This window comes from Hydra vulgaris, chromosome 01 (genome assembly GCF_038396675.1).
Source record: "Hydra vulgaris chromosome 01, alternate assembly HydraT2T_AEP".
Classification (NCBI taxonomy): Eukaryota; Metazoa; Cnidaria; class Hydrozoa; order Anthoathecata; family Hydridae; genus Hydra; species Hydra vulgaris.
Genome location: NC_088920.1, coordinates 35529119 through 35542046, shown reverse-complemented (window position 1 = coordinate 35542046; position 12928 = coordinate 35529119). Strand labels below are relative to the sequence as shown.

Sequence of the window (12928 nt, the reverse complement as noted above, 5' to 3'; positions counted from 1 at the left end):
GATCCCTTTTGCAAATTTGAGGAGTTTTTTTGAAAAAAAGTATATAAATAGGGCCCTAAAAAAACTTTAAAAAGTTTTTTAGTTTTAGGGGTCCTAATAACGTCTTTTTCAGGAAGGGGGACCTCATACCCACTAGCCAAGGCAAAGAGTTTTGCAAGAGTAGCAACCATGGTACTATTTGTATAAAAGAGAAAAAGATTTAATCTTTCATCAACTAAATAGGGGCTCATGCTCAATTAAAGCACTCAGTTAGAGCAGGTACAATAACATTTATAATGCATTTTTGGACTGCGCATGCAAGAGAAACAATATCATTAAAAAAACTAGTCCAAATATGACAACAGTAATCTAAAGAAAAATAAACAAAATATATAAAGAGGCAGAGAAAAAAATTAGATGTAAGAAAATGATTAACACGATTTCATTGAATCCACAACAGAACTTTTTTGTTAACAAGTTAACAGTAAAATGGTTAAGAAGTCAGTTGTAAAACGAGAAGAACAAAATCTGTATTGCTTGTCAGAGAGTAAGCTGTTAAACTCAAGATAAGATGTTTGTTAATTAAATGTTCTAAAACTTTACTAATACTAACAATCAGTCTAGTTGGGCGATAGTTCAGTCAATTAGTTTCATTCAAGGTCTTTATTTTGTAATTTTAATTGATAACCGTTTCTGTTAAAGCGATCCACAGTGGGCCAGTAGGTGGACAAAATAGGAAAAATTTTAGTTGTCTAATCTTGAAAACCTATTTAATTTTAGTATCTACATATATTAGGAGAAATCTATTGATAATTTATTTATATTAAATCCCTTAGTTACCAGGACTCTAAGCATTTGAATATTGAGATAAAATAAAAAAAATAAAAAATTATAAATAAGTAATTAACGGTGACATCAACGTTGTGTTATATTTCAATTACATTTACGTTTTTGAAACAAAAAATTAGTACATGTTATTCTAGAGTATTTAGAGATAAGAAAAACCAATGTGTGAAATAAATTTGTCATAGCATGTTATCTCAGTTATACTTTGAAAATCACAGATTAAAAAAAAAAATTTCTTAAGAAACTTATTTTTTGCCGCACAATAACTAATAATTACCACAATTTGCCATGTGTTGTCTTATATTTATTTGAGCTATATGATGCTTCAATCGAGTTTTAATTGATTGCTCGTCCCCTTAAATCCCCGTTTAGATTTTATGTATGTTTTAACTTGGTTGCTATGGTACTAAATTTTGCATAGCAACAACTCATTTTTACATTAACGTTGTTTTAACAGTATTTTACTTGCGCTAAATACACAATATTGGGGGTATGTATTAAAATGAGATTCAGAATTCTTATGAGGTTAACTTTTTTCGGTCACTATGGATACCTTACTTTGCATAACATAGCAACAACATATTTTCGGTAGTTGTTAGTAATTTAATTACTAACACTGACAGTAATTTAATTACTTTTAATTTTAATTACTAACACTTGTAGTAACTTAATTACTAACAAGTATTAGTATTCCAGGCGGCATATATATTATAACATTTTACTTTTAAATACAAAATACTTGTTACAATAATTATTTAGATATGGTTTTGTTAAACTTAGACATTCATAATTTTCTCCAAAAAAACAATCTTAGTATTTCAAAACAAAATATTACTGAAGATATATTAAAATTTATTCAGCCAAAATTTGCTGATTTTAAAGACGTTGATTTTAGACATGCTGTTCAACGATTTGTTTACTTGTATAAAAAAAAGTGGAAATCTGCAAATTATACTGGGAAAAATTTTGAAAAGAAGTTTGTGAACTGGCTTAATGAATATTTAATTGTCAGAAAAAAAGACAATGAACCAACTGCAAGTAGACGTGGTCGAAAACCAGTTGCATTTGATAATAGTTCTAATAAAACTAAAAAACGGCGTGTATCTTGTTTAATTGAATCTCATTCATCCAATTAATTATTTTTTGCTGCTAATAAAAAATTTGGAGATGAATCTGTTGTTATTGCTGCCAAGAATGTTTTAAATATATCAAATACAGATAAAGCAACTAAATATTCAGCAGACGAAGCACTGGCTTTAATAATTGATGCAAGTCTGACAAAAGCTTCCTATCAATTGATTAGAAGCGGAGCCTTGGAGAAAGAATATAACATCTACCCCGCTTACAATGATGTCAGAGATGCAAAATTGAAATGTTATCCTGCAAACATAACAGTGGAGGACTATTCAGCTTCAGTTCCTTTAAAAGATTTAATGACTCATACTTTGCAAAGAATCTGTGCAGTTCAGGAACCTGTGCTAAGGCACTTGATATTGAACGACAAAGCAATAAAAACAATGACACTAACGTGTAAGGCTGGTTTTGATGGTGCTACTGGCCAAAGCATTTATAAACAAGTTTTATCAGAACCCGACATTAACAGAGATTTAAAGCGTGAAGAATCATTATTTATTACTTGTCTTGTCCCATTGGATTTGACTGGATTTAACAACAGCAACGAAAAGGTGCCTATTTGGAGAAATCAAAAGTCGTCCTCCACAGCCTATTGTAGACCCATAAGATTTGCATACAAAATGGAATCCAAGGAATCTGTGATTGAAGAAGATCAGTACATAACAAAGTGAGATAGAAAGCTTGGGTATGATTTTATTAGAGGTTTGCGGATCTTCTACTGAAGTGAATTGTATTATTGAACTTACAATGATTGATGGGAAGGTTCAAACAATATTATCTGAAAAAAATAACTCATACCAATGCTGTTCAGTGTGTGGTGTCTCTCCAAAAAATATGAATAGTCTTGATATCCTTAATATAGATTATACTAACAGAGAGTTCAAATATGGTCTTTCCAGTCTTCATGCATGGATTCGATTTTTTGAGATGTTATTGCACATTGCATATAAAAAAGAAACAAGAAAGTGGCAAGCAAGATCTAAAGAACACAAAGAAAAGGCATCTGTAGCTAAACAAAAGATCCAGACTGATTTTATGAACAAAATGGGACTTGTTGTTGATTTCCCTAAAAGTGGTGGTTCTGGAACAAGTAATGATGGCAATACCTCAAGGCGTGCTTTTGCAGCATATGAACAAACAGCTGAAATTCTGGGTATTGACCAAAACCTTATATTCAGATTTTACATTATCTTGGTAACGCTCTCTTCAGGATATGAAATAGACTGCTTAAAGTTCAAGGATTATTGTTTTGACACTTTTAGACTATATGTGTCTCTTTATCCATGGTATTACATGGCTCAATCAGTTCACAAAGTATTGATACATGGACATGACATAATTAAAAGCCTTACATTACCCATCGGACTTATGTCAGAGGAAGCTCAAGAGGCTAGAAACAAAGACTTTAAATCTTATCGCGAAAATTTCAGCCGAAAAACATCCAGAAAAGCAACAAATACTGATCTTATCAATAGACTCCTAGTTTCCAGTGATCCTGTTATTTCATCATTGCGTAAATCAACATCACACCAAACAAATCATAAAGCATTTCCTTCAGATGTTTTACAATTACTTAAACAATCTTCAAACGATATTATTGTTTTATAATTTTTTGATGTAATTTAAAATTGATAACGTTTTCTTGCACTATTTTTTGCTTTTATTATTCCTAAAACATTATTTACCTAAATACTCAATTTTTATTCAATATAGGTGGGTCAAAAATCCGATAAGATATTCAAATATCAATTTACCACTTTGTAACTAAGGAAAGTATCCGGTAACTAAGCAATATAAGTATCCATAACAACTAAATTTAAAAAATTATCACTTTTGTAAGAAGTGTGATCTCATATTGGTACTCATGCCAAATTTAGTGAATATAGCACTTATAAAATATCTGCAGATAACAAAAGTAGGTTGTTGCTAAGCAAAATAAAGGTATCCATAGCAACGAAATAAAAAAATATTACCTTCATAAAAAGCGCATCATATTAGTACTCATATTAGTACTCATACTAATTTTAGTGAATATAGCTCTTATATTAGTACTCATACTAATTTTAGTGAATATAGCTCTAATATTAAATTAGTTATGAATTTTGTCCAGTAAAAGTGCATTCTGGCCCACTATGCGATCTTCGGTGTTTCTCAAGAGTTGAAACTATTTCAGCTGGCAGGCAAACTACATTTAGATAAGCACTCGTTAAATAGTAAACATGAGATTGAAAACATTCTCCAAATGTTTACACAAAATTAATTTAATTCTATTTTAGCATTTTATGGGGATAACGCAATATTAGAAACTTATTTTGTAAAAGAACATCTTAAGGATAAGACTATTGATTTAAAACAAACTTAGGTTTCTTTTTTGCTTTTTGCATTTAGTCTTTTGCAATATAAACATTATTTTGCAGTATAAATAATATACGTATACAGAATGAGTCATTAAAAATCATATTTGAAGTAAGATTTTTTGAAATTATTAGAGTACTCAAAGTACCAGAAAAGCCAGAAAAATAACAAAAGTAACATCAGAATATAATCAAAATTCTTAGTCAAAGATTTAAAAGAATGATCATCATCAGCTTCTGCAGTGCGCTTGTTTTTTTTGCTGATAATAGCTAATTTAAAACAATTGATAGCAGTCTCCTTTGATACAGCATTTAAAAAAGAAACAATACCTTATATTGCTTTAAGAATAAAATTTTTTGAAGGGGTTCGTTATTATTGATAGCTTTGATACACAGACGCACAATTTTGTAAAAAAAGTGAGCTTTAAGACTTCGTATTACGCCTTGAACCATAGGCTGAAAGACAAATGCAGTGTTAGGGGAAAGCAATATCAGGTTGGTGTTGTTTAACCAAGGCCGTAGACAACTTTTTTTGATGTTTGAGCTAAGCAACTTTGAAACATGAAGAAAACTCTATATGTAAGTATGTTCGTATAGATGAGGAATGAGGATGCTATGCAAAAAATTGCGGTGAGACTGGGAACAGCAAAAACCCCAAAACGTTAGTTCCCCCAGCCCCAAATAGGAGGGCAATAAGTCAAATTTGTTATTTTTTTTATAATTTTAAACTTTATTTATATGCATCAACAAATTTCAAATTTGATTCAATAATCTCTTTTTGATCGGCTTTTATGACTTTATAAAGTTTACACCCCCTCAAATTGAGGGAGTGTAAACTTTACTAACATCGGAAACGACTTCATTCCTTATGTATTATTAACAGGTTATGCTTTATATGGATTTTTTTATATGCGGTTTGAACTGTGTTTTCGAAAAAAATAAAAAATACTCATAAGATTATTTATATTAAAATAAAAAAATTGAAGTCAAAAAATGATTTTAATTTAGTAATAGTGTTCCCGTTTTAGGGTTTTTTAATTATTACTTAACTTTCTTTCAATAGCAGTTTATTTTTCTTTTACTCTAATGGTAGATTTAATATAATTTATACCTATGGAATAAAAATTTGCATTAAAGGTAAAAACAAATTTTAGAGATAAAAAAACGTGAACCAATTTATATCCGTAATAAAAAAGAGAAGCTTAAAAAATGCTTTTTTTGCATTTGATATAGTTTTTAAAAAAAACAAATTTTTGCTTTGTAAGTTATAAATTTATTTATAACAATCGTTTCATCAAACAAAAGGATAACACAAAAAGAAGATTACCATCACGTAAAAGAAGATAAATCACGTCATTGTATATGTACATATATATATATATACGTAAAAGCATCTTTTGTTGTCATAAATAACTCAAAATATTTTTTTAACGAGTATGTCTACGAGAAATCAAAGTTAATTTTTTTTTATTCGCTTAGTTATTTTATGTTATGTTTGGTTACGTCATTTTCCTACTTGTTTTTGCAGGTAATTTTATTGATTAACATTGAGTTTCACTTTCTTAGTTTCACCTTCTTAAGGGGTGGTTAAAGTTAACTTTGCGACAATTTTTGCCCAAAGTAACGGTATAAAATACCATATACAAATACGATTACAAAGATACTCCATTTATAATCATATTATTTGTTGCATAAATGTTTTATATTTAAAAGTTGTAAACTGAAAAAGAAACTATTAGCATGCCTTATTACCAGTTTTTTCTCAATATAATCATTTAGATACAGCGCTCTTTAATATTAAATAAATATAATTTTAAACATTTCAAATGCCTAACTTAATATTAGATAAATATCATTTTAAATATCTCATATGCTTAAGTTATAAATATACATTAGTGTAATTTTACTTGGCTCAAATCACTATTTAAATTTTTAAATATTTTTATAGTAAAGTAAGATGCCTCTAATTAAATATCAATTTTTTTTAATTTGCAGTCAGTATATATTTTTTTCATGTATCTTGAAATGTTTGTCACATATTTGCTTATGATGACCATTTTATACATATAATTAAATTTTAATCTAGCAGAAGTTCAATAGTGTCACCAGAAACAGCAATAGCGGTATAGTTGGTACAATCATTTTAAAACATTATTTTGAATAAAAATAAATTTTGAATAAAAAAAATATATATAAGAGCAAAGATTCAAAATGGTGTGATAAATATGGTGTGCAGATTTCCCTGTTTAAGCTGCTGCACATATTATTTACGAATTTTAATCTGTGTCCGATGAGGTAAAAAATTCAACGCCATAGAGTAAGAAAGCAAATATTATTATTGTTATTGCATTAAAAACCTAAACTTCTTTAAATAACTTTTAAAAAACTGGCACAGCATTATATATGCAAGCATTTAATGCTGTAAACTCCAAGTGAACCATGTTTATTATTTTTTGACTTGTTCCCTTTCTAGATGATTCAAATCTGATAAATTTTATGAGTAGCTTACAAGTTATCGAATTTTACAAAACAATTGTTTTGAAGGTAAAATTTTAAAGGAAGCTGAAGTATCTAAATTATTAAATTTTAACTCAAGTTGTTTTCATTAATGTCCTAATCATTCCTCACAGTTGAATAAGAAAAGATGGTAAGCATTGTAAGAAATAAATATTTTGAGAGACTTTGCAAAGTTGGATGAGACATTAGTGAGTATTTTTATCATAAAAATAATGCAATAACGCCTGATAAAAAAATTTAATATGAATTTTAAATCCTTTTAGTCTTGTAAAAGTTGCCAGCGTTCCTTTACACACAGACACATATATATAAAGCAAAGGAATAAACTCCTTTGCTTTATATATATGTGTCTGTGTGTATATATAACAGAAACATAGTTTAATGAAAACTCCTTTTCTAATCTCACTAATTTTATTACATAATAAAATTAGTGAGACTGATTGCAATGATTTAGGCAAGATTACAAAACTAATCCCCATGGTGAAGTCCATATATATATGATGCACAAACAAACCATGAAGTAACTCATTTTGAAGTTAACAAAACTGACTCTGAACAAGTTTGGTTGAATATACTGTCTTCCTCTCAGTAATGACCTTGTAAATAACCAAATTAAATCCTCAATAAACTTTGCATATAATTTAGTTAAAAATAAACACTTCTAAGGTCTTCTAATTACAGGAGACTTGAATCTAACTTTGACAATGCCACATGGTCTAATTACACGGTAACCACCACAAACGCGCTTGCTGAAGACTTTATTGAGACATTAAATTCTAACCATTTAACGCAACACGTCAATTTTGATACTTTTCAATTGAAATCTATATTAGGCCTAACTAACACTCTAGATCTTATATTAAATGAATCTTCAATGCATATTTTCTCTTTAATGGCAATCTCAACTTGGCTTTACTAAAAAACTGACGAGTTCAGAACCTTCAAGCTCTCCTAGCCATTTGTTTTCTTCAACTCGACAAGATTTTAAAAATGGTAACTTTGAAAAACTAAACATGTATTTCAAAGACTTAAACGCTTAAGACGCTTTAGTGGTTTCTTTTTAGCGTCTAGACACTGAAAAATAAATAACTTGCTGCCAAAAAATAAAAAAAACTCTTGTCATTTTATTACTAAATTAAAAAAGTTCGAGTCAATTGCTGTCAAAATTCAAGAAATTCACATTTTCTGTGATTGATGAGATTTTGGTCTTGAATAAACCTATCATGCATAATCAGCAGGCATAGACGGCATTCACCCAGATGTCCTTAACAAATGTTCTTCATCTCTATACGTGCCTATTACATATACATTTAAAAACCTAGCTCTGTAGGTCAAGCCCCAGCCGCGTGGCTGGAAACTAACAACACAATGCTATACAAAAAATTATCTAAACTTAATCTAAATCAGATCTTTCTGAGTATTTATCTCCAAATAATCTTTTATCTCAAAATAAGCATGAATTTGTCTCAAATAAATCATGCGTTTCCAAATTATTGGAAACTGTTGATCAGATCTCATATTCAATGACAAGAGACTATACTATAGATGCTTTATATCTTGATTATAAAAAAGTGTTTGACACATCTCCTCATAATTTTATGCTCCACAAACTTTCTGGTTATAGTGTCTCATATGTTAATTATCTGGATAAATTCTTTTTTTTCAACAGAACACAACAAGTTGTTATGGGTTCTGCTACTTCAAATTGGTACCAGTTACTAGTTGTGTCCCACAAGGATCCGTTCTAGATCTACTTCTATTCGTCTTATACATCAATGGCATTACAAACCTAGTTAACAGTCCTATGAAGTTATTTGTTGACGACAGCAATGCTATTCCAACCAACTTGACCCCAGACAGCCAATTATGCTCCAGAATGATATAAATCAAATCACGTCTGGGATTACAACCTGGCGCTTGCGTCTTAACTACAAAAAGTATCTGTTTGTTCCATAACGTCTGATATTTATTTACGTTGACTGACTTTTAACTCTTTATGAAGGCTCCATCATAGTCAGCAGTTACATTATCAAACCGCTATTAAGTTTATTGAGTGGCATGCCGATCAATTATGAGGGGACAGGTGTAATAGAGTAGCTGCGTTTTATCATAAACGTTTTTGAATAGTTTTCCAAACAGACAGTCAGTTTGCTTATTGCGTTGTATATTTAGGCTGCTTATCTTGTGTGTTTAATATGCAGCCTTGTGTCTGATGCATTGCTGGAATTTAACGTCAAGCGGTATCAATTTTGGTTTTGTGGTATTGTGCGTATTACACAACTCATTCTAACCAATAATATGTAAGTACTTTTGTACTTTTTTCCTGAAAGTAGCTTGTTACATAGTGAAATAGTAAACCTGAAAAATAACGAAAGTAAAAATACTGCGTTGTAAATGTAACTCGTAAAATGTAAAAGTACTACAAAAAGTAACTAAGCATTGTAATGTTCTTCGTTACACCCCAACCTTTTATATATATATATATATATATATATATATATATATATATATATATATATATATATATATATATATATATATATATATATATATATATATATATATATATATATATATATATATATATATATATATATATATATATATATATATATATATATATAAATTATGTTAGTGTATTCTACAAACAGAGTGCTCAATGTTCTAAAAGAACAGAGCAATAATAAATTAGTAAAAACACTTATCTAATTTTTGATTACTTCAACACTCAACACTGTGTTTCACCATCAGTAAGTTCATCAGGAAGAATCTAATTTATATATTATATATATATATATATATATATATATATATATATATATATATATATATATATATATATATATATATATATATATATATATATATATATATATATATATATATATATATATATATATATATGTGTGTGTGTGGCTATTTGATGGTAGTTTTGTTTTGTTGCGTGAAGTTAGCAAAGATTAAAGATTTGCACTAGATTTAAAGACTGCCCTGTAACCTGCTTTCCTAAAGGTTTTTCGAAGTTTTGGTGATAATATTGGGATCCACGGTAGTGATATAGTTGGCATGGTTGCTTTGTTGTTAGATAAAATTATTTCATTATTTGAGTGTCGTTTTTTTATAACAATATTTGCAAAGTTTTGTAATTTTTTCTTTTTTAAGTCCATTTTCAGCAAAAACATTTATTAGGAAATCGATTTCTTTATTTAAAAATTTTTCAGAGGAAATTGATAAAGCTCTATGAATAAATCCTTTAAATATTCCTTCTAAGATTTTTGGATCGTGGTTTGAATTGGGCTTAACCTGAATATTTGTTATTGCTTTTTTTCGATGAATGTTAAAATCATAAGTACCTTTTCGATTATTGGTTATTTGGATGTCTAAAAAATTTAATCTTTTGTTTTCATCTTCCAATTCAATAGTGTATTTGATGACATAATGTTGACTGTTTAATATTTGTTGAAAACGGATGGCATTAACTTTATTTGTAAATTTTGCGTGGCTATCATCTGCGTACCTGAAAAACGATTTTATTTCTAACGGTAGATTAGAATGAAGCGCAATGTCGATTGCTTTATTTTCAAAATATTGCAGGAAACCATCCGCAAGTACTACCATGAGTGAAAGTCCTATTGGACCTGAATCTACAAGCTCGTGAATTTCTTCATTCCATAAAAAATAACATTTATATAAACACAGTTCTATTAGTGAATTTATTTCTGAAACGCTTAGTTTTGTTAGTTTATTTAAATTTGGGAAGTGCTCTAACATATCAAGAAGAATTTTTGTAGCCTCTCCCAGAGGAATTGATGGATATAAATTGACAACGTCATAAGATACCTGTATTTCATCGTTTGATATATTCCAAAGTTTAGCTGTTTTTACAAAAGTTGACGAATTTTTTAACTTTGTTATGTTTTTATCTAAAACTGGTTGAAATATATTTACTAGATATTGTGATACTCCATAACTTGGTGTCCCGATGGTTGAAACTGCTAACCGCATAGGGTATGATTTTTCCGGTTTGTTCGCTTTAATTACACCATACATACGTGGCGGTACTGGGCCGCTTGGGTAAAGACTTTCATATTCTTTTTTGGTAAATCGCCCTTTTTTATTCAATTTTGATAGGTAAGTTCTAATTTTAGTAGCAAATGTAATGGTAGGATCCTCTTTAATTATCTTTGTTTTGCCAATCTCTTGACAAATTTTGTCAATGGCTTTGTTGTGTTCTATTCTAACAAAGCCTGCTCCTTTATCAAAAGAGTATATATCAATGTTTTTGTCCTCTTTTATTTGTTTTAATGCTTCCCTCTGTTTATAATTTAAACTACTGTTTTTTTGTGGTTTAAGCATTTTAAGTTGCCTCAACACGTTTCTGCGTAAGTCTTGTGAACTCTCAATTTTGTTGCTATACTCTAGTTTTAACGCAGTGGATTCTGTTACTGAAATAATGTCTAAATAGGGTATATTTTGTATAGTTGGAACAAATTTAGGTCCTAGTTCTAAAAGATTTCTGTGGTTTTCAGGTATTTCCGTTTCACATAGGTTTAACACGACATCTTTAAGAACTGAAGGAGTTTCAGCTTTTTCTTTTGAATTTATATTTTTCAAGATATTAAATTTTTTGATCAGATATTTAGATTTAACAAACATTTTTTCTCGGGATTTTTCAGTAACGTTTTCGACAGATTCATAATCATCTTGAGTTCAAAAAATCAAAAAATTTATTATCTTGAAAAATATAAATTCAAAAGAAAAAGCTGAGACTCCTTCAGTTCTTAAAGATGTCGTGTTAAACCTATGTATACCTAATAGAATGCGAGTGTAAACAAAAATACATCGGCGAAACAAAAATGAAAATAGCAACAAGAACAAAATAACACCAAAAAAATGTTTTTGAAGAAAAATTAGAACAATCTGCAATTGAGCATCATAAAATTAAATGCTCATGTAGTATAAAATGGGATCAAGTAAAGACATTAAAAGTAGAACCCAAAAAATTTGAAAGAAAAGTTCGAGAGGCAATCGAAATTCAGTTCAACAAATGCGGACCTAAAAATGGAGGTATGAATTTAGACAGGGTTGTTATCTGTTAAATATGTATGAGACATATTTTCTGCTGACATAAAATATGTCCCACCTATTTTCTATCGACATATTTTGACATAATTTTATGTCTGAATTATTTTCTGCTGACATAAAATATGTCAGACATATTTTCTACGGACATATTTTGACATGATTTTATGTCTGACATATTTGCTGTTTGATTTTATTAGAACTTGTTAGAATTTATTGCTAAAATGCGCAATAAATTCTAACAAATTTATTGCGCATTTCAGCTTAATTTAAAGAGTAAAGTGAAAATAGTCTAACAAATTTGTTGTTTTTTTGCTTCATTAAACTTTTATTTTAATCCCTATAAGCGAATATCAGTTGTTTCATAAAGGTCTTTTTCTGCCCTTTTTAGCGATGTATCGTTTGATAGTATTGACTAATATTAACTTGTATTGACGCATCATTTGTTGATAGTATTGATTAGTAGGGATGGCACTTTTACTTATTTTGATGTAAAAACGGAAGTTACTTTTTACTTGTAAATGTAACTTACTTTTAATGGTAAGTTATGTAAAGTAAACTATTTTAAAAAGTAATTTTGGTTATAATACGTAAAAAATTGACATCGAAATGTAATTTACTTTTTAAATGTAAAAAATTTTATTTATGAAATAAACTTACGTAAATATAATATTTAAAAGACATAACACTTACTTTACAAAGTAAAATAAAACTACGTCGTAACAACAAATTACTTTTACGTGTAAAAGTAAGTAATTAGCAAAAACAGCTTACACAAAAGTAATTTGAAAAAAATTGTTATTTACTTAATTACAAATAAAAGTAGTTTTTTTCTTTGAAATTTTATACTTTACTTAGAAGTAAGTAAAAAGTAAGTTATATTATTTACTTTCTCAAAGAACAGTCATTTCATGTTGATTTAACATACATTTTGAGATAGGTAGCGTATTCAAATCTATTGCCAATTTTTTTTCACGTATATCGTAAAGGGTAGTTCTATTATAGTTAGGGGCAAA

The 12928-nt window shown here is 28.7% G+C and overlaps 1 protein-coding gene across 2 annotated transcripts in view; it reads left to right on the top strand.

Moving 5' to 3' along the window:
- Positions 1-5673: 5673 nt before the first annotated feature.
- Positions 5674-12928, top strand: part of LOC100199290 (immunoglobulin superfamily member 10) — a 111721-nt gene continuing 104466 nt past the window's right edge. The window contains exon 1 of one of the 2 annotated variants that reach the window (XM_065788003.1): positions 5674-5841. In XM_065788003.1, the coding sequence (XP_065644075.1) occupies positions 5805-5841 (37 nt within the window). In that variant the 5' untranslated portion in view covers positions 5674-5804. The remainder of the gene's footprint in view (positions 5842-12928) is intronic. The other variant, XM_065788005.1, reaches the window with a different exon arrangement.